Source organism: Camellia sinensis, chromosome 3 (assembly GCF_055761805.1).
Source record: "Camellia sinensis isolate YWXY chromosome 3, ASM5576180v1, whole genome shotgun sequence".
In the NCBI taxonomy this organism is placed as follows: domain Eukaryota; kingdom Viridiplantae; phylum Streptophyta; class Magnoliopsida; order Ericales; family Theaceae; genus Camellia; species Camellia sinensis.
The window spans coordinates 37,400,743-37,422,799 of NC_138963.1; the positions used below are offsets into that span (position 1 = coordinate 37,400,743).

At 33.1% G+C, this 22,057-nt stretch overlaps 2 protein-coding genes across 2 annotated transcripts; both read right to left on the reverse strand.

The window, feature by feature from the left end:
- Nucleotides 1-395: 395 nt before the first annotated feature.
- Nucleotides 396-2,524, reverse strand: LOC145821431 (uncharacterized). The gene is made up of 3 exons (XM_082917947.1): nucleotides 1,548-2,524; nucleotides 521-1,436; nucleotides 396-407 (listed from the first exon to the last, which is right to left on the reverse strand). Exons 1-3 carry the CDS (start codon nucleotides 2,522-2,524, stop codon nucleotides 396-398), a joined length of 1,905 nt encoding a protein of 634 aa, XP_082774073.1.
- Nucleotides 2,525-10,581: 8,057 nt separating this feature from the next.
- Nucleotides 10,582-19,158, reverse strand: LOC114317254 (subtilisin-like serine-protease S). The gene is made up of 12 exons (XM_082917948.1): nucleotides 19,078-19,158; nucleotides 18,906-18,997; nucleotides 18,725-18,822; nucleotides 18,354-18,509; nucleotides 17,366-17,477; nucleotides 16,684-16,776; nucleotides 15,156-15,765; nucleotides 14,104-14,198; nucleotides 13,198-13,437; nucleotides 12,766-12,880; nucleotides 12,217-12,415; nucleotides 10,582-11,123 (listed from the first exon to the last, which is right to left on the reverse strand). The coding sequence occupies exons 1-12, from the start codon at nucleotides 19,156-19,158 to the stop codon at nucleotides 10,582-10,584; spliced, it is 2,433 nt and encodes an 810-aa protein (XP_082774074.1).
- Nucleotides 19,159-22,057: the final 2,899 nt, after the last annotated feature.

Sequence of the window (22,057 nt, forward strand, 5' to 3'; positions counted from 1 at the left end):
AAATCTGGAACCTATCTGTTTCGTTTGGCAAAGTAAGGATTGGTGCAGTTACTAGTCTAGCTTTCAGTTCTTGGAAGGTGGACTCTCTTTGATCATTCCAGTCAAACGCGACATTTTTCTGGGTTAACTGGGTTAATGTCATAGCAAGTTTTGAAACATCTTTCACAAATCTTTTGTATTAACCTACAAGTCCCAGAAAACTTCTAACTTCTAACAAATTTGTTGGTCTAGGCCAGTCCACAATAGTTTCAATTTTCTGCAGGTCAACAGAGATACCATCCTTGTTGATTACATGCCCAAAAAATGCCACACTGTCAAGCCAGAATTCACATTTGGACAATTTTGCATACAATTTCTTTTCTCTCAGAATCTGTAAGGCAGTTTTCAAATGATTCTCATGTTCTTCCCTGCTTTTGGAGTAAATCAATATATCATCAATAAAAACAACAATAAATTCATCCAGAAATTATTTGAACACCCTATTCATTAAATCCATGAACACTGCAGGTGCATTAATTACCCCAAATGGCATTATCAAAAATTCATAGTGCCCGTATCTAGTTCTGCATACAGTCTTCTCTACGTCTTTTGCCTTGACCTTTAACTGGTGATACTCGGATCTAAGGTCAATTTTAGAAAACACTTGGGCTTCCTGAAATTGGTCAAACAGGTTATCTATTCGAGGCAATGGACAATTGTTCTTTACGATTACTTTATTCAACTCACGGTAATCAATACATAGTCTCAAAGATTCGTCTTTCTTTTTAACAAATAACACTGGGGCTTCCCAAGGTGAGGTACTCGGATGGATGAATTTCTTATCTAAGAGTTCTTGGAGTTGAACTTTTAATTCTTTCAGTTCAGAAGTCGACATTCTATATGGAGTTTTAGAGATAGGTTGTGTTCCAGGCACTATGTCAATGGTAAACTTAATTTCCCTATCAATTAGGTTTCCGGGTAAGTCATTAGGAAACACATTAGGAAATTCACAAACCACAGGAATAGCTTCCACACTGGTACTATCCGAAGACATAGGCATTACACTGCACAGGTAACCCCGACAACCTTTTCTCAACAATTTCCTGGTTTTCATGAATGGAATCAAGTATGGTAGAGGTACTACCCCATTCCCAGTGAAAACAAACTCAGGCATACCAGGTGGTTTAAACGTGACAGTTTTATTCACACAATCAATAGTGGCACAGTATATTGACAACCAATCCATGCCCAATATACAATCAAAGTGGTCAATGCTCAAAGGCAGCAAATCAACGTACAATGTCATATCGTTAATCAAAACATCACATTCAGGGTATTCATGGGTGCACATCATAGAACTTCCCAATGGTGTAGACACATATAGTATGCAATTCATAGGTTCTAATGATCTAGCCAACTTCTGAGAAAAAGCATGCGATACAAATGAATGCGTAGAACTATAATCAATCAGTACATAGGCATTCTGTGCACAGATAGAAATTATACCTGACACTACTGGCTCGGTATTTTGTACGCCTCCAGGTTCTAGAGAAAACACTCTCCCTTACCTCAGTGTTTCATTCCCGATGTTATTCCTGGCACTAGCTCTTGTATTGGGTCTCGTTATAGGAGTAGATTCGGCCGAACTTGCTGCTGGATGGTTTGCATTGTCAAACCTCATTGGACAGTCCTTAATCATGTGACTGGTTTTGGCATAGCGAAAACACCCGCCCGATGCATAATGACACATGCCTTTATGTTTCCTTCCACATTCTGAATAGAATGGCATAGACCCACTACTTTGGCTTGATCTACTTGAAGATCCAGTATTTTGCTTTTTGTTTGTGAAGAAGGGACGACCTTTCCGAAAATTAGACCCAGATCTTTTGCTTCTCCATTCTATTGTTGGTGCCTTGACTTGTTTCATTGCTGCGATTGTGGCTTCCGCCATTATCGTTCTGTCTAAAACTTCCATATTGATAGGCAATTTGAAGACGCCTACTCGGTCAAACACTTCCAGATCCAGTCCGCCTTCAAATTTTTGTGCCTTCTTGTAATCAGTATCCACCATATGTGGAGCAAATCGAGCTAACTCAATAAATTTGGCCTTATACTCAACTTCGGACATCCTGCCTTGTTTGAGTTTTTGGAATTCAGAAACTTTTCGATCCCGAAAACATTGAGGGAAGTATTTATCATAGAAGATTGCATTAAATTGTGCCCATGTCATATTCCCATTACTGTTTCGGATTAGAAACCACCACCTTCGGGCTTCATCTTTCAGAGTATAGGTGGCTAGAATAACTTTCTGAACCTCAGAACAAGGGAATATTTCAAATAGCTTCTCCATTTCAAGTAACCATGTCTTTACTTTTAACTGTTCAATGCCATCTAAGAAAGTCAGTGGTTTCGTCTTTAGGAACTTCTGAGTTAAATTTATGAGATCATTGCTGTTCGGCTCCACTTGGATCGGCGGGGGTGGAGGAGGTAAGGGTTGTTGCCTCTGTTGTTGTTGAGCTATTGCCTCAGTTAAAGCTACTAGCATTTATTCCATGCAGCTCATTCGAGCCTCAGATGATTCAGTTGTTCCATCACTTCTTGTATTTTCCATTTGCTATAGGTAAACGGAACATCATAAACATAGGCAAATAGTCCTTTTTACATTATTTAGATTATTTGTTTCCATATCATGTGATCATAACCAGATTTACGCTTTCACTTTCAAAAACACACAATCACACATGCAAATAGAATGCTCCTACTTCTTATTAGGACCTCCTAAGCTCGTATGGACTCGTGTGTGTGGTGGAACACGTGCTCTGATACCACTTTGTCATGACCTAAACCTGCCCCTATAGGTTTAACATCGTAACCGGCCAGTAATCTTTGGATTACCAAAGGCCTCATAACATAATAATGTATAATTAGGGGTTGCGGTAGTCTATCGAGTTGTGAAGACATATATGAGACAGATAATCTTAAACTTTTATAAACATACGAGTGACGTCAAAAGATACAGTATTTACATGTCACTTCATATACTTAAAAACAGAGAAACTTGTTCAGGGAGCAAAAGAAACAAAATCTTATACAATCATAACAACACAGCCACTAGACTTGACTTAATCTAGAACCTCCTCGGGAGGCGCAAAGGTTGGCTAACAAAAACTGAGACGCCAAGCCCTCAACTCTAAGCCTGGTCATGTGCTTGATCACCTACATACATAATATAAATAGTGAACGGGAGCCCAGTGAATAATAATAGAGTAAAAGGTTAAATGAATGACGTCTCATAATTAAATCCGTACATAAAACCAATTCGTATTTGTATTCTCATTCAATGCGTATACAAAATTCAGAAATCATGTTTGATCATTCATAATTCATCCTTCAGCGCTAACAGGTCATATACAAAACATCATAGATCATACTTGTCAGTTCCATAGAGGAACCTCTGGTCGGGTATAGATAACTTGCCAATTCCATAAAGGAACCTTCAGACTGGACGCGGATAACTTGTCAATTCTATAAAGGAACCTCCAGCCGAGTACAGATAACTTGCCAGTTCCATTAAGGAATCTTCGGTCCGGGTACAGAGAGCATACTTGAATCCTAACATTAATGTCATAAATGTTTGCCAAATGCGGACAATCATTCATAGTGTGAACATAACATTTCATAAAACAAATCTTATTTCATATACAAAAAATAATTTAACTTGAACATAATTTTACTAAGTCATCACTCACAGATAACTGGTGGCTCCAGATAGACGAGTAGAGTAGGCGATTCACTTAACTTGAGGCGCGTGACCTACATAACATGACATATACATATACTGAAACACACGCTCGGTTTATACACAACTTATTTCATTTGTTCTTAGCGTGTTTCTAGCCTTTATCCTCATTATAGTGTCTTAATCTTGGCCTAGGAATGCTTAGGATGGAATGAGGATGCAAAAATGTACTTGAAAACATTTTTCAAAACTTGCTGAAAACAGGGTCCACGCTCAAGCGTGGCTTTCCTCGCTTGAGCAGACATGCAAAATGTGAGGGTCCGCTCGAGCACAACTTCCTTTGCTGGAGCGGTCTGCAAACTTTCGAAAAAGTGCTGGTTGTTTAATTTTTTCGTTCGATGCTTGCTCGAGTGTGAGAGACATGCCCTCGCTCAAGCGCAACTTTTGTCGCTCGAGCATGCTGTAAAACGTAAGAACTTCTGGGAGCATGCATTTCACGCTCGAGCCAGCCCTTGGTCGCTCAAGCGACTAGCGGAAGTGTGAGACATAGAGTAGTCACTCAAGCGTGGAATCCGTCGCTCGAGCGTGGAAGCAGAATTCTGGAATTTCCAGAATTGCTTCCAAGCTTCAAAACTCAATCTTAAAGCATCAAGCTCAATTTTTTTGGGCCAAAACTTGAGGAAACATTGAGAAACTCATAAAATATCATGAATTAAGGATCATTTCAAGAAATCATGGCGCAATAGCTTGCCATTTGCTCAAACATTCAACTTAAAGTTTATGAATGTTCCATGAACATGACATGCATGAATTTCTTTGAACTTAAGCTTCTCAAAACATGATCAAATGCTACAAAACAACATGAAACTTGATGATTTCCCAAAATTAAGGTGAATTCAAGACATGCATGAGGGAATTCTTAGAAATTAAACTCAAAGTGTGAGAAAATATGCATGCATGCATGGTATGGCTTTATACTCTTCATTTCTAACCCAATTTTTACATTAATCAACTCAATTCTCTAGAGTTCGTGTCTTACACTTCATAGTTGTTCGAACAAAGGGGTGGATTCTTACTTAAACTTGTCTTGCCAAGATGAGAGCTAGAAGTTTGGTCCTTGAGTTCCTAAGTCCAAATTCACAAGTTCTCTAGCAATCTCTATAATTTGAGCTCAACTTCTCTTCTTTCTCCCTCTCTCACGTTGGTTGTGTGTGTGTGAGCTCAAAATGTGTTGACATGAGGGAAAAGAGTGAGTAGGAGTACACAAGTAGCCTTATGTAGGCTTGTCTAATGGTAGATAATTAAGACTAATCGAATGAGCCATTAAATTAATCTAATTTAATTGTTCCGAACCGAATTTTAATTGGACCTACCATAAAATTTTAAAAATTCTAAATAACACGCAAATCAAGTCAACTTTTGAATCGAATGTCGATAAGGCCTTCAATTCGCAACCCGAATAAAAACATGAACATATATTTCTACGTCAAACAGATATAAACACAAATAGAGTAACACATGGTGCAAATTTTCACGTTAATTTCTTGTTAGGTATAATTAAGCATGGATTAATGTTAATCATGGATCGTGGTTGTTACAGCTACAATTCTTTAGAGCACTCATGAAAGACCAAGTTATTCAAGGCTAAAATGAACACAATAGTAAGAACTAAACTGTGTCTGATAATATACTGTGTGAGTTCTATTGTCTTGGTTTACACAAATGGCTGAACAGTTTAAGACATCTTGTTCACTAGTTAGCTAGTAAATCCGATAGTGTCTCACAAGGGAAGGTTCAAAGCCAAAAGTACCTATCCTTTGCAGAATATTTCCAATTTTTGTACTCTATATAATTAGATTATATTGTTGCATTTTCTCTCCATCAAATTTCATTCATGTGGGGGATTATGGTTTTCTGTAGGCTTATTTTGGGCCAACTTTGAGCCCAAATTTGAGTGGGTCCCACATGTCTTTTGGGGTAGGTCCAAGAGGTGATGTGTTTCTTGCCATATGGCAAATTATACGGTGAAGACGATTCGTCAAAATCATTTTTGAGTGAATGTGAAGTTAACATCGTTTTCAGGTTCGTGAAATGGACAATTAAAGAAGTAAAATGTGGGTTTCCTTGAAATGGATTGTCCCACATTGAAACTTGAAGAGAGCTTGTATGTGTTTATAAGCTCTAGGTGAACAAACTTGGGTTGGGCCCCAAGGGGCACCCCAAGTTTGTAGAAAGGAGGAGTTATGGACAAAGGGGGCTTTGGCTCAAACCACCACACATGCGTGCGTGCCGCCGCTGCCGTCCCATTGGCCGGCCAAGCTGAGCCAGGCATGAGCGCGGGTATGGGTTGGGTCGGTCATAATATTAATTTTTTGGACAAAATTTATTTGATTTTTTTTCAAAAATTCTTGCAAGAAAATTATTTTTTCTGAATGAAATTAATTCAAATTTTGTGCCAAATTTGAATTCAATTTTCCTGTCCAAACAGTGCCTCTTCCGGGTCATTTTCCAATAGGTTCAAACAGTTCTTTCAACCTGTTTTAACAGATTGCACTCGGACAAATTCAAACCTGTTTCAATAGGTTCAATTCAATTTCATACTTGTTCAGTTTGAATTCATATTTGTTTAGTTTGAACCATACCTGTTCAGTTTGAAAACCTACATGTTTGGCCCTTCCAAAGGGTCACCAGTTTGCCTATAAATACATATTCATTCCAGCAAATTTCACATCTAGAAAATTAATTCTCTTCCCATTATTGCTCTCTATTTGCATTGTTCTTCATACTAGTTTTTAGAGCAAAATTCTGAGAGTATAAAACACAGGTTCTAGCGTACAGATTGTTTGGAGTGCTACTACAATCCATGTAAGATCATTGTATCTTGGGAGATAGATGCCATTTATCCGTATGCACCGGAGCGGAGCGAATCTGTCTTAAGGGCAAAGTGTCACACACTCGACTTGATCAATTTTGTATTTATTTGTTTCGGTAAATAAATTCTGCAAGTAATTTATTTTTAATTGTTTGATTTGGTTTCAAATTATTTATTTTATGCAGAAGATTACTCCAACATTTATATCCTTAGTAATTAAAAGTGTGTTATGGGATTTATTTCCTAATTTCTAATATTATGGGATTAAACATGGTAAAGTTGACCAAGTATGAGAATTGGAGAAAACATGTGAGATTAAGCTGTTTGGTGTGAAACAAAATTGAACTGAGATTAGTAGTTAAGTTGATGTGATTTGGTATTTAGTCACTAATTTTACTAGTTGAGTTATGCTATTATAATAATTTTATACATCAAATTCATATATGAGATATTTGAATTGTTTTGGTGGTTTTTGACAAGAAAAAAGAAGAAGAAAAGAATGTGATTTTAACTCGTTTGGAGCAAATGAATATATTGGATTAAAACGAGAATGAGTTATCAAAACGTTTATTTATTTATTTTTCCTTGGTTTAACTTAATGAGGTTAATGTTGATAATTGGAAAGTGAACACTTGTGTTATATTTTATAACTATAGTCAAAAGAGGATTTTGATATTATTGACTAAGTCTTGGAAAGTATATGGAAATATTAAGAGATTTTTATGCTATTAATTGGTTTAGAGGTTTTGTCCTTGGCCATCGATGAAGGATGATAGTGATTGTTATATAATGAATAGTACGCGTTGTGTTGTGATTTATTTGCGTAATTTAGAATGACGTGAAATCATTATGTGATTGGGTAATTATGTAATTAGATGAGAATGAATGGAAGCAATTTGAAATGCATATGTTGTGGGAGTGTGATTATGTTATATAGAGGTAACGCGATCCTCCCAGCTAACAACCAGTAAAATGGGCTGATGTGCTAAATAGAGGTAATGCGTTCCTTCTGGTTAGCACTCGGTAAAGTAGGCAGATGTGCTATACAGAGGTAATGCGCTCCTTCCAGCTAGCAATCGATAAAGGAAGCAGACGTGGGGCTTGGCGAGACCACGATGGTGATGTGGGACTTATTGCTAATGGGTGCCTGGTTGCCTTGTGGGTGATGCCTTTGAATATTATGAATTGTGATATCTTGTTGATTGATTACCTAGTTAAATTAACTAGCATGAGTTAATTAAATGAGATATGTGTATATAGCTTGTTAATTGTAAATTTATTTTAGCTAACCGACATGAGTTAATTAAATAAACATATTGGAATTGAGGCGTTGTTAATAGTCATTGTAACTTGTAGATTTATTTAAGTTAACTAACATAAGTCATTTGAATGAAATGTACTTGTTAGAGATCTTTATGAATTATTTAATTATTTAATTTAGCAGGAATATGTTAACTAAATAGGTTGAAAATAATGTTTTGTTGATATTTGGAGCACGTTTATTTATTTAAGTTAATTAGTTAGGGTTAATTAAATAAACTGGATTTAAGAGGTTATGCAATAAAATCATAAGATTTTGACATGATATGATTTTACGTATATGTATGAGTATCTTTGTACCCATATATCTCTTTTTAAGCTAGTGATTTGCTCACCCCCTACTTGTACATGTATACAGGGAATGTTTTTAGACTTGAGAATCAAACAGCAGGTTTAACTTGACATAGTTATAAGTAGAGCTGTAATGCATTTTATTTGTTTCTTTGGCTAAGTACTATACTCTGTAAAGGGCAACGCACTCTTATTTATTGTAAGCCTTTGGGGAATTTTGTCTGTAAAAGAATGTATTATATTCAATGTAATACATGAAGAGTGAGTTTAATGGTTTTTATCAATGGTATTTCTTGTATTGACTTGTGAAGAGTAAAGAAAATGTTTAACGAAAAAGGATTTTTGATAATTAATTGAATGAGAATGAGATTTCTTTAAAAAACCTCACGCTTAGGTTAATTATTTTTCGCCTAATTAATCTTTGAAAATCGAGACGTGACAGCTACGTATAGCTAGATTTGTTTCACTTCCTCTCCTATATGAAATATAAGTATTGGCATTTCCCTCTCAGTAGCAGTTGTTATGTCACTTCTCTTGATTGCGATTCACTTTGTTTACCTTCCCTTTCTCTCTAACCGCTAGCAACGGTTGCACCTAGGCTCTACAAGACCTAGACTCCGTTACTCCTTTATTTGTTAATTTCTGTCCTCAGTGTGAAGTCTTGGGTTGAAAGTGTGTGCCCTTTGTTTACGTGCGTAGTTTTGAACCAAAGCGTGAGGCGGCTCAGTAAGGAAGGAATGGGCAATCATCAAGGAAGACTTCTTTGTTGGCAAAACGAAGGGCTAAATAGCGCCAGTGATTCTCTGAGCCGGTTTGGATTTCCAATACCTCAGGAAACTAGTCGAGATAGATGACAACACCTTTTTCCTCACTTCCTTACCAGGGGGCAATCTTCTCTTATGGTCTTTACCTCTTATCTAGCCTAAAAATAGAACCCAGCCCCCTTCTAATCCATTCATTTCTACAAGCAGGGGGGATCTAGAGCTAAGCCTCCCCCTATTCAAGGCCAAGTGGCCTTGCCCCACAAGCACCTAACCTTCCTTTTGCTCTTCCTTCGGTTTTCCTCCACGAATGCGCCACCTAGGAGCCCTACTCATATTCCAAAGGCCCTACTTCAATTCAAGCGCAAACCCCCTTTCTATTGTATTGCATAACCTAAAAAAGCTATAAACAAAGTACCAAAGTGGGTGCGAGAACGATATGTTTTGGTTATCGGCGAACGCTTCCAAAGGCGACCCCCTCGAGGTTCTGATTGTTTCCTAGATTAAAGTAGCCTTTTGTCGCCCTACCAAACGAAAGTTTTCAAACAGCTCGCCCTATTGAAGTACCAAAGGTGCGCTCTGCCTGGTGACTAAGAAATGGGTTTGCGCTTGAATTAAAGTGATGAGGTTATAAAGAGGGAGGTAGGGCTCCTATTGAAATGCTTCCCCCCCCCCTCCCTCAAAAGGTGACTTGCTTTTAATACTAGTTGTTACGTTACGCTATCATTTTTTCAATATTATTGAATAGCATGGCCTGGGGCTAAGCTGACTCAAGTGGGAGAGCCGTGTCATGGGTGACCTTATTGCACGGTTCAAAGAGCACTTGTGTATGTGATGCAAGTGAATGTGTACGAAAAAGCTGTCGTAAAGTTTCGTTGTTTGTTCTGTCGTTGACCCTATCTATGTTTCTATGATGGCCCAAGATCACACTCATTCTTTAGCGTAGACTTTTGGGAAGGTTGCTTGGAGAAGGTTACGATAATAAGAAACTAGAGCTCAATGAAGGATCACAAAAAGGTGATTGGAGCTTGTTGGTGGTTGGTCGGAGAATTCATCGATGACCAGCCGATCATCCTAAGGTTAAAAAAAGGTGGTTGAAGCTTATTGGTGGTCAATCATCGGAGAGTAAAAAAAAAAACTGGTTAAAACTCATCAGCAATTGGCCAGAGACGGTGATGATTGACCAATAGAAGTTCATTGGTGGTTAGCTAGAGGTCACAACAGTGACTAACCAAACTCAAAATAATTGAAAAGAGGGGGTCGAAACATTTTGGGTATCAAAAAGTCTTATGAATTAACATATTAATTTTGTGTTAGTCTGAAGAGTAATTGATTCAAAAATATATAACTTTTCGCATGTTGACTTAGGAGGTCCATTTTATTTTTTTTCCACACCTTCACTTGCTAATGAAAACAAAATCAATGAACATATATAGAAGGAAACAAAACGAAACAAAATCACTATCTAGGAACTCTTTATTCTCAAACATCTTCAAAAACAAGAAACTAATTGCAAAACCTAAAAAATAATCACAAAAGGAGAAAACAATCTATTTCCCAAACTAGCAGATTGCTAAAACTTCAACAAAACTAACCTAGTTTTAAAGCCTTTTTTTTTTTCACATAGCTTTAATGGCAATAGGACTCCTAACCCTATGAACTTCGTTAAACCAAGTAATGCTTCCAAAAACAAACCTCCCCAAAGGTTTCCTGACTGAAACATCGACGCTGAAAGTTAGGGTTTGCTGGCCATTTGAGAAGTCCAAAACACTTGGATTCACTTCAATGTCGATGCCTCTAGGATGCTCAATTTGAACTTGGAAAACCATGGGGTCTCTGTTTTGTCCACGGTATGTGACCTTCCTTGACACCGTTGTTTTGCCGACCAAATTGTTAATTCCAATTGATGGAAGGTTGAGATTGTAAGCAGGAAGTGGCGGGAAGGGGCAGAACAACATTGTTCCGAAGAGCTTTTGAAGTAGGTCTTGTGTTATGCCTTTGTTGCATACAAACATGAAAATGTCTTCGGCATTCATGTCATAAACAAGACCTGGATCAAGTGCAGCGTTCGGATACAAGTGACCCGATCCTAACTCAAATGGTGTGGCTGAACCACCGGTGCTAGATTGTATGGGTTTTCCAGTATTGTCAAGTTGTAAAGCTGCGTCAAAGGGATAGAAATGTCAATACAATAGATGGAAAGAAATCTATAACCCGAGCAACCCACATTCAGTCCGTAAAATTTAACAATTTGGAGAGTATAATTTTTAAATTTGGGCAAGGTCAAACCAAAATTTGCCAATCCAAATTAAAATTTAAAATCAAATAAAGCAAATTCTACCATGAAATATACATATAAAAATGCAATGTAATATTTTACTTTCTCTATACACATAACTCAAATCAATATTATGCTAAATGTTTATATTTTTTTGACAATTTTCTTTTATTATTTTCAGAAAGTACAATACATTAATCCGTGGAGTCTAATCTGAATTCTATGAGATGAACTTGAGTTCGAATTTGGACAAACAAGCTGGGGCTAGATCTTGAGCATAGGTTGGACTCGAGTAAAATCTCTCTACATTTTGAGTTGAACTTGGACAAAAGAGTATTTTGAGTGAATTACATCACTGATCCCACTAATTTGAGTGGAATTTCTCTTTGATCTCCGTAGTTTCAATTTGAACAATTTGAACTCTACTATTTCAATTTTGTTGCAATGTAATCCCTCTATCACTTATTGTAAGAATTTAAACAAAAAAAAGACTACATGCTAAGCTAACGCTGTGTTTGGTTCGAGAATTTTAGGAGGGATTTGGAAAGGAAAATGGAAAAGTTAGATGAAATGTGAATAAAATATACCTACATTTCACCTAGTTTTACACATCTTTTCTCTTTCCCATTCCAAATCCCTCTTTAAATCCCTCAACCAAACACAGCATAAAGGGACCAAAGTGGAATTCAAAATAACCTATGGGGAATATTGATGCAATGAATAAATTACACTAATGGCTCTTATAATTTATTTTGAATTCCACTTTGGTCCCTCTAATTTTGCATTTGATATTTTTTCTATCAAAATGTTAACGACGCATGATTTTGATCAACATGCTAATGACACATAATAGAGAGACAACATTACAACAAAACTGAAAGTATGAGGTTCAAAGTAAAAATGACATTTCGTTTAAACTATAAGGACTAATAGTGTAATGTATATCATGCAGGTAAACTAGAAGGACAAATATAACCTGAAGTCATGAGTGCAGATTTGATTTCTGCAGGGCTCCAAGTGGGGTGAAGGGCTTTGATCATAGCAGCAACACCAGCAACATGAGGACAAGACATGGAAGTGCCGCTATCAAAATTGAAACTAGGATAATCCCAATTTTCATAATTCATTGCATGCCAAGCTGCTAATATGTTCATTCCTGGGGCTGTTATGTCAGGCTACATCCACAATTTTTATTAGTGTAAACACACGATAATCATAATGAAGTCTCCAAATTTCAATAATAGTATAACTTTATAATAAAAAGTTATGGGTAAATTATACCATTGGATTCTATATCTTTTCTTGAGATTTCACTTTGATTTCCTAGGTGGAGGAGCCCTAACATGGGGCTCTCTATATATTTAAAAAAAAAATTCAATCCACAACCCAATAGAAAATTCAACCGGAGGAAGTAATGAACAATTGGTGATAATTTGATCCAAGAAAAACAAACTCAAGGCATAACATAAGTATTGAGATACTTCATGTGACATTGATGTGTCAAATTGAATTAGGAGAAACCTACTTTGATTATTTCTGGTGTCAATCTGTCTGGTCCTTTTGAAGACAAATGTGCCATCCTTGGAGCTGGTTTTGAGTTGAAAAGTGCCCTCGTCTGTGCTATCCTTGCAACGGGCTCTCTACAAATATTTGAGTACTATTAGAACATAGATGTACAAATTCAAAAATAAAAAATATAAATAAATGAATAAATAAATAGCAATTTAAGAATGAATTCTATATAATCTGTTTGGCAGAGCTTTACATGCTCAATTTTTAATTTGTGAATTTCAAAATACTTAATGAGATCTTTTAATTGGTGAATTATTATTATTATTTTTTTTAAAATTTTAATATGAGAATATATTATTCTTAAGTTCTCATTGTCCGGTCCAAAAAAACAATTTAGAACGGAGAGAGTAGCATTTTGGTAGTCATATAGGTCAGAAGGACTCACCTTGTTGAAATGAGGTAATTGTGAAGCGTTTTAGCTTCTTGTGAATTAATGACAGAGACATGGATGTCATAGTCATCAGTAGGTTTTTGATCATTTGGATCGATAACTATCATCCCAACTCCACCTCCATCACTTACCACGCTTGCCATGTCTGCCGTGTCATCGTCCCAGCTCTCCATTGTACATATCACAATCTTCCCTTCAATCAATTCACTATCAAGTGCATTTCTTTTGCAATACCTGAAAAAATGTCATGAAATCGTTAATTTTAACTTTCAATTCAAAAGGAAGGACTAAATTAAAACTACACTTAAAGGTAAGGATCAAATTGTTCAATTTGAAATAATATGGATTAAAATAAAATTTGAGTCAAACTATAATGGTTAAAAAGTGTAATTTACCCTTTACAATATGTTACAGATAATACATTTTTATATTTTATTTTATTTATTTAATGTGGTAAATTCATAATTGTTGAATATTAATATGGAATTTATGCTGAATTTATTGTGCTAAGGTTTTGTTTGAATCAAAGATTTGAGAAAAAGTTTGTGTGGAAAACAAAAAAAGGGAACAAAAAAGTGAAAGATTATTTCATTTACTTTTCAGTTCCCTTTTTTTATTTCTTTCATAAATCATTTCTTAAATTATTGATCTCAATAAAACCCGAAAGTTGTCATATCATATGATAAATAAATAAATATAATATTTAAAAAATTTGTGTTTCAATTAAAAATGCGAATTGTGAAAATACACCCCGAATCCAAATTGATAAGAGGTATGCATGAAGAAAAATCTTGAGTGCACAAAAATTTGATTACAGAATCAAATATTTATAGAAAGATTGTGTCTAATTTTATAATCGAATTTTGTGCATATAATAGAGTTGGTGCATGATCAACAAACCTTGCTGCTTCTATTGGAACACCGAACATTGCTGCAGAAATAGCAGCAATAAGCCCAGTAAAATCATTTATTTGGTTACTGTTGATTGAAAATCCCTACAAATTTCAATATCACTAATCAAATTAGGAACCACCAACCATACATCCCATGGGTGTGAAATCCATAGGCACGGGTGAGCATTTGCTAGAACATTTGGAGCCTCTAGTTTTTTCCTTGTACAAAATGAACACTTTACTCATCAAATCAAGTTTCGATTGTTACTTTATTTGTACAATTGGATTCAATTAGATCACATAAATTAAAATAAACAAAATTTTAAAACTTAATAGATTTTAAAAAAATATAGCATAATTTAAGTGATCAAAGTCAAATTAAACCATATAGAAATAACAAACTGAAGGGATTTACATTAACACTCTATTTGTTTGGACATAAAATATATTTTTATATTTGGCCATCTTGGTGGAATAAAGGTGGAGGTAGGGATGGCGATGGTGACGGTGACCATGGTGGGGAGGTGATAGTGGCAGTCATAGTGTGGTGATTTAGTTCAGCAAATGTTTTACACCTTTTAAAAGTGAAAATATTTTCTGTTTAAATAGATTTTTTTTTTATTGGCCATAAAAATTATTTTTTGTTATATTTCTTTTGAGTAAATTACAAATACACCCCTATGAAATTTGTTAAAATACAGAATGCCTCCTATAATTTGAAAAATTACAAATATCTCCTTGTTGAAATTTTTTATTTAACAGAATTAATCGAAAAAATGAAATTCTTAATTGTTCTTCTATTACCGGAATTATTAATTAAATAAATTTCTAATATCATTAAAAATTATTAATTTGACTTAATGATTTATTAATAAAATGAATTATTTATTATAAAATTTAAATTTTCAAGCGACGATATGTAATTTTCAAAACTACGGCAATACATATTCTTGTGTATTTATAAATTTATAAATTTTTTTTAATATAAATATTACATTTAGGTTAATTGTACCTAAAAATTACTTAAAATATTAAAAAAATAATTAAAAATAAAAAACTCAATTTGTAAAAAATTAAATTAAAAAAAAAAATTAGAATCAAACATACCTCCAAAGTAACTCCATTGCCAAGTTCAACTAGGGTAGGGAAATTCCGATCATCATAACTAGCCCCCACAGTAACAACCCAAGGAGCCGAATTCACAACAGACGACGCCCCAAACTCTCCCAGATTCCCAGCACTCGCACACGTTAAAATTCCCCTCATAAACGCATGAAAAGCTCCGACAGTGAACATATCTTCAACATAGCTATACTTCTTCATCGACGACTTGTCGAATTTCGGACCAGCCGAGATAGTGATGATGTCGACGTTATCGTCAATCGCGTCGTCGAAGGCCTTGAAAACGTCGGCGGAGCTACAGAGGTTGAACCAGCAAACCTTGTACACTGCTAAGCGGGCGTTCGGGGATCCACCACGTGCGGTCTGAGTTTCCAACACGTTTGGGATTTTGTAGGAGTTTACTAGGGAACCGGCGGCTGTTGAAGCGGTGTGACTGCCGTGACCGAAATCGTCTCGTGGTGACAGGAAGTACCGGTTTCCGTTGGCTGCGAGAGGCCCGCTGTCTTCCTCGTATCCTTGGTAATAGTAGCGAGCTCCAATTATTTTCCTGCATTATTATTATTCCACATTTAAAATAAAATAAATAAATAAAACACACACACACAAATTACATTGGTATGATCACACTAATTTTAATTAGTTGCATTTGATCTTCTTAAGTTTAGATTTTATGTCAATTTGATCATATTAGTAATCTCAATCAAATTTTTGAAGAAAATAGTTATTGAGTTCGTGAAAATTAACTCGTTGAATTAAACAAGTTTATAATTATAAAAGCATTACACATAATACTCAACTGCCTATTTTCTATAATTAAAAAAAAAACATTAATAATAATTCATTGGATTAAATTGAGATAAGATTATAAATTTGTGATAAAAATCAAACTAATTAAAATTATACAGATCAAAATAACAATGATCAAAATTAGGTACAATCACTTGTTCCAAAATTTTTATATTTTTTTAATAAATTAATTGATTTTTTTAATGAAGTTTTAGATACATTTAAAAAATAAAATATTTATAAAAAAATAATAATTGACTTAAATATAAAAATAGTTCATAAAACATGAAATATGAAATAAAAAAACATTAAAATTTCACGTATTAATTTGGTTAAGATACCATTCATATTTTGTGTGATTTATGGTTTATTATTTGGAGGGGATTCTTTTCGGTACACACTTGGATTGAGAGGTGGTGTTGAGGTTCGGAGTCCAACACAGATCCACTATATCAATTTGGATTATAGGGTTTTGTGTGGATCATTTATAAAATTAAAAAAAAAATTTAAATTAATTTGTTTATAAAAATAATTTAAAAAATATAAATTTTATTTTTTAAAATAAATATAATAAAATTATATGAATATAATTATATTTTTTAATAAACAATTTATGCAATGGATATAAAAAAAATGAATTATTCAAATTGTTAAAATAGAATTGCAAGCGGAATAGTACCTTCCAATTAACTGGAGATAATCCTCACCTTTATAATTATAATCATAAACATAAATAAATATTACTTTTTGGTTTTTCATTGTAGTCTGACTCCTAGTACCCATATTAATTAAATTGCAAGAGTATTTGAAAAACTATGCAAGAAAAAAATTTAAAATTTTGCCAGTTAGAACATATTTGTTAGGAGGATTAGACTATGAGTGAGGTGAGCATCACTCGTATCATCATACCATGTTCGATTAGAAAAGTTGTAAGGGATTAACACTCCAATTGGAGTAGTAGTCCACCACTATGGATGGATTAGCAAAGATGGGTGAGAGGTGGGTTTGAGAATCAATCCTATGGGATTGATGGTAAAAAAACTATTTTGTTCCTTAGTTTTAATAATTCTACAATGAAAGAAGCGTAATTATGTAATTTCACAGGTTTAATCCTAATCAATTAATATCACCACAATACTACACAAACAAACATATTTTATCTTATGTTTCTAACTTAATACCATCACATTACTAATCTTCTCACTCAATCCCATTATATTTATAATCACATTCAACTTAATCCACCAAACAAATGTGGCCGTAATCTCTACCTAATTTTAATTTTTATTACTTTCAGGAATTGAAGCATAGAGAAAGATAATACAAAAAAATTCACAATTACAATTTGAATTGTAATTCACCTATTGCAATTCCACACTGAGAATTGCTCCCCTGCTTCACACTCTCCCCTAAATCTACTTGGCACAGGACCTAGTCCTTCTGGATTGAAACTAGGTGACTCGGGCCAAACTCCTGTGAGTAAAAACATAGAGAATAATCAATTTTAGACATACAAATGACAATTTATATCAGGAAAAAGTTATTTTACCAGAATTTGTATACAAAATTTACTGATGATATGACAGTGACACATTGGTAAATTATGTTAATAATAATAGGCCTTATGTTGAACATAATAAGACACATAATTTTGTATAAATTTTCTATTTGTATAACACTACTCTTCATATAAGGATCATATGCACTCTTGGAACTTTAGATTGTATGTTTGTAGTGTGCTTGTATGACAATTTTACTATTTGATCAATATTTGAACAAATAAAGTTTGTGTGTTTCCATCAATAAAGTTTTTCTTTTGCCGATCAAAAAAAAAAATTTTTTTTGAACAAATTAAGGCTTGAAAATAGTGTTTTAAACCTAACCTGGTTAGGCCACAAATTGTATTATATAATTTATTATAGATATATGTGTGTTATTTTACATTGCTTAACTTTATATTTTTATAAACATAAATATGTAACCATCTATAAAAATAAATAAATAAATAAATAAAAATATGTTATTAGTATTGTAAAAGAATCTTTGAACTCCTAATTTTGAAAATGTAAAAACATGCATCCAAATCACTGAAATAAACATATTTATATATTTATTAATTTTGAAATGTGATTAAAAAAAATTATTAAACAATATTCAAACCATATAGATAAGCTTGTCCACATTTCAGATCTCATAGTTGGCTTAGGAAACTATGTATAGTGTAAGCCATGTCTACCTCTACTACTAAACTATGAAAACACTAGTATATGTAAAACATGAAGCCAAAACAAACAAACAAAACATTAGTATATTTATGGTGTGAAGCAATGTTTACAACAAAGCACTTACCACTGTCAAAATGACCAATGATGACATTGTCATATTTTTCTTGTACTGAGAATTTGCTAAATATGCTATTACTAGTAGCATCCATGAAATCCCATGATCTTGTGGTGTGAAGTTCCAATAGTTCGCTCTCAAAAATTGAAACATAGGAATCTATTTCTGCAACAAATAGTTTGTAAAGTAAAATGAAACAATATTTTGGTATTGATATGATATTGACATCGCCTATAGGTTCGTATATTGGTGGATATCCTACACTACATATTAGAAATCAAAAGATATTTAAAGCCTACCCTATACATACATAAACAACATAAATTTCATGATAAAACAGATTTATGTATGTAATTAATGTTTATGTTAGTTACGCTTACTCTTAATTTGATCTACATGTTTTGGTGTCAGCCTGGCCGAGAATCCTCTGAAACTCTTATGATAATGGTGGATTGTAGCTTGTCGTGCTTCATCAATACTAGCGATAACAATTAAACTCTTCAATTTCTTGGCTCTCAATTCAATATTAATTTAAAATATTAATTGTGAAATATTAATTACTTGCCAACAATCGACGCCAGCATTTCATGATTAGATGAGATCACCATTTTGGAATCCGGCAACGAGTGTTTACCCATGTAAACAATGTAATGCTACACCAAAAACAAAAAAAAAAAAATATTCAGTAATTTTTTTGCATTACTTACAATACAATGAGTGAATAAAACCTTACCTTATGAATGCTAGAACTTGAATTTTGAGCAAAACATCTCTGGGTGATAAATATTAGAAAAAAGATTATAACCCTCTTCATTATTCAATCTTGAAGAAAAGAGAAGCAAAGAAGCACTAGAATTTTTTTGTTGGAAAAAATGTAGCACTTAAATAGGTCAAAACCAATTATTAACAAACTTCCTATAAAAACTTATATTGTATTTATCTGTTAGATATTTACATAATATATCTTGAATATATCAAAGTTGATTTTTGGTTATCTGTTAGATATTTACATATATAAATCTTAAATATATCAGATTTTTGGATATGGCAGCCTTCTTTTTATTGATTGGACAATCCAGTCCAGGCTAAACAATTTGCTAGAAGAAATTAGTTTTTATTTATTTTTTAGATATTAATTATTAGGTTTTTGACTCAAAACTTTTAGGTTGTGTTTGGATATAGAATTTGGGGATGGATTATTAGATAGAAATGAAAAGTGACAAAAAATTAATTTATATTTCAATCATATTTTCTTTTCTCTTTAAAAATTCATTTACAAATTCAAAATTCAAAATAAAAGATCCAAACAATTCAATTATTGCTACTATATTGGAGGCTAGTTATGATCATTAAGCTTTGTGTGTTTTGTTGTATAAACGTTAAAATGTTATAGTTTTAATTTTATATATCTATTTTTAATAAAATTATATTTTTGGATTTTTTTTTTTCTTAGAGCTTTCAAACAAGATTTATATTTTTGGATTTTTTTTTCTTAGAGCTTTCAAACAAGATTTATATTATATATGAAGTTCTTTAAGCTATTTCTTTTTCTTTTTTTGAATTTTTTATGGTGCATATAAGAGTTAGATCCAACTATCAATTTTCCATGGCCCTTATTTTTTTATTGATGTAAGATTGTTGTACTATCTACGTTGATAAAAAAGAAATGTCCCAAACATTTTAATTCTGACTGTCTCAAGCGCTTAGAACATTAAAATTAGCATTTTTTGACATGAAAGAAGTAATTTTAGACAGTTAAATATATAAGTGATTTTAATAACATGTAAAGAGTGTTAAGTGGTTTTAATCACATGTAAAGAGTCTTATACAAAATTCAAAGTTTTCCTCAGAAGAGAATTGACACTTCATTTGATTTGAGTGATTTTGAGAGAAAAGAAATTAATGGAGAAAAAAGAATTTTAATCACTTGTTTGGATTATCAAATATGAGAGAAATGAAAAGAAATAAGAAGAAATCGAGAGAAATGCGTTATGATTTCTCTCATAACCTCTATTTTCAATCTCTCTAAAAGTGAAGGGATTGAGAGAAAAATAAAACTAACCAAATATTATTTTGTTATAATATCAATAAAATTACCCTTTTAGATATAGAACAAGTAAAAAGACTAACACTTATAAAAGGTTAATTTGGTAATATAGCATAATATCTTTTTATTTCTTTTCTTTTATATAGCTTAACTAAACAAGATAGAACATAAATTAATATCATTTCTTTTCTTTTTTTCTCTTACCTATCCAAACAAAAGAGAAAGAAATTTACAATCTTTTTTTTTTTCTTATAACTTATCTAATCATTTCTTTTGTTTTTCTCTCATAACTTATCAAACATGGTGTAAAAGATTGTAGGATAATAAAAGAAACTAGAGTTTCCAAAAATACTTGAGAGAATTTGAGAATATTGTACATAATTCATAGAATGTTCTAGAATAGATTCTAGAGAGTTTATTGTAAAAGTAGAAGGCTCCATGAAGCTTTTATACATCATAATTAGTAAGTGTTTTAGATTGTTACTAGAAGGCCAAGGTTGCCTATAAAAGGAGTGAGGATTCATTTGCCTCACATACAACTTGCAATGTAAATTTTCTAGTGCAATAGAAGTGCTTCTCTCAAACTCTCTTGTTGCAAAAAAGGGTTAACGATTTAGTATAATTAGTTATACGCTTTTGAGTGTCCAAATGTTGCATGGAGTGCTTGAAAATAACCAATATAAAATTACAATACAATGAGTGAATAAAACCTACTTTATGAGTGCTAGAAGTTGACTTTTCAGCAATACATACTAGAAAAATATTATAACACTTTTCATTTTGTTTTTTCAATGTTGAAGAAAAAAGAAACAATGAACACAAGAATTTTCTAGTTTGGCAAAAATGTAGGACTTAATTGATTAGTGCTATCATCTTCATAAATTTTTCGAATACTCAATAGAGAATTTTCTAGGTACTGTTGTATATTGAAGATTTTTCTGAAATTGTAGTATTAGTGGACTTAAACTTGTCAAAACTAATTATTAGCAAACTTATCAGTTAATTATTGTATTTATCATATTTAGATAAAAATCTTAAATATATCAAAATTGTTTTTTTAATATGACTGACTTCTTTTTCATTAATTGGACAATCCCGTCCAAAACAAGTGCCTAGACAATTTGCTATGACATATTAGTTTCGATCTTCTTTCTCATAGAATTTTGTATTTTTTATTTAATATTTTAGGGTTTCTCCTTTTACTTAAAACTCTTAACCTGTGTTTGAATATAGGAACCATGATGGATGGTCTGAAATTCCAATGTGCTAGCAAGGACAACACCTTAATAGATGGAGTGGTGGAAAACTTTATTGCCATGCAATTGTTATAGTTGGTTATGGGGAAGAGAATTTAAGAAAATTTTTCGTAATTCAAAACTCGTGGGGAAAAAATTGGGGACATGATGGATATTTAAGAATCGCTCGGGACATCAGAAATGAGAAAGGAGTTGTAAACTTATATTTGTTTGCCATGTATTTGGTTATGGATGAATGGTTATCTGAATTAGATAAACTCATGTAGAGATTTACCATTTATTATTATTATTATATATATTTATATAAAACTTCTTATTTTGATTTATATCTATTGTTGCCTAAAGATTAGCTATACACATTTTTATAATCGTGAGAGGATTGATGCAACTCCTTTTTCCAAAGGATGCTA

Coding starts and splice junctions, on each gene's coding strand:
- LOC145821431 (XM_082917947.1), bottom strand. CDS start 2,524: ATGCTAGTAGCTTTAACTGAGGCAATAGCTCAACAACAACAGAGGCAA. Junction 1,437..1,547: donor ATCGGGAATGAAACACTGAG/GTAAGGGAGAGT, acceptor GATTGATTATAG/TTCTACGCATTCATTTGTAT.
- LOC114317254 (XM_082917948.1), bottom strand. CDS start 19,158: ATGAAGAGGGTTATAATCTTTTTTCTAATATTTATCACCCAGAGATGT. Junction 12,416..12,765: donor TGACACCAGAAATAATCAAA/GTAGGTTTCTCC, acceptor TTGTGGATGTAG/CCTGACATAACAGCCCCAGG. Junction 11,124..12,216: donor ATCTGCACTCATGACTTCAG/GTTATATTTGTC, acceptor CCTTTGACGCAG/CTTTACAACTTGACAATACT.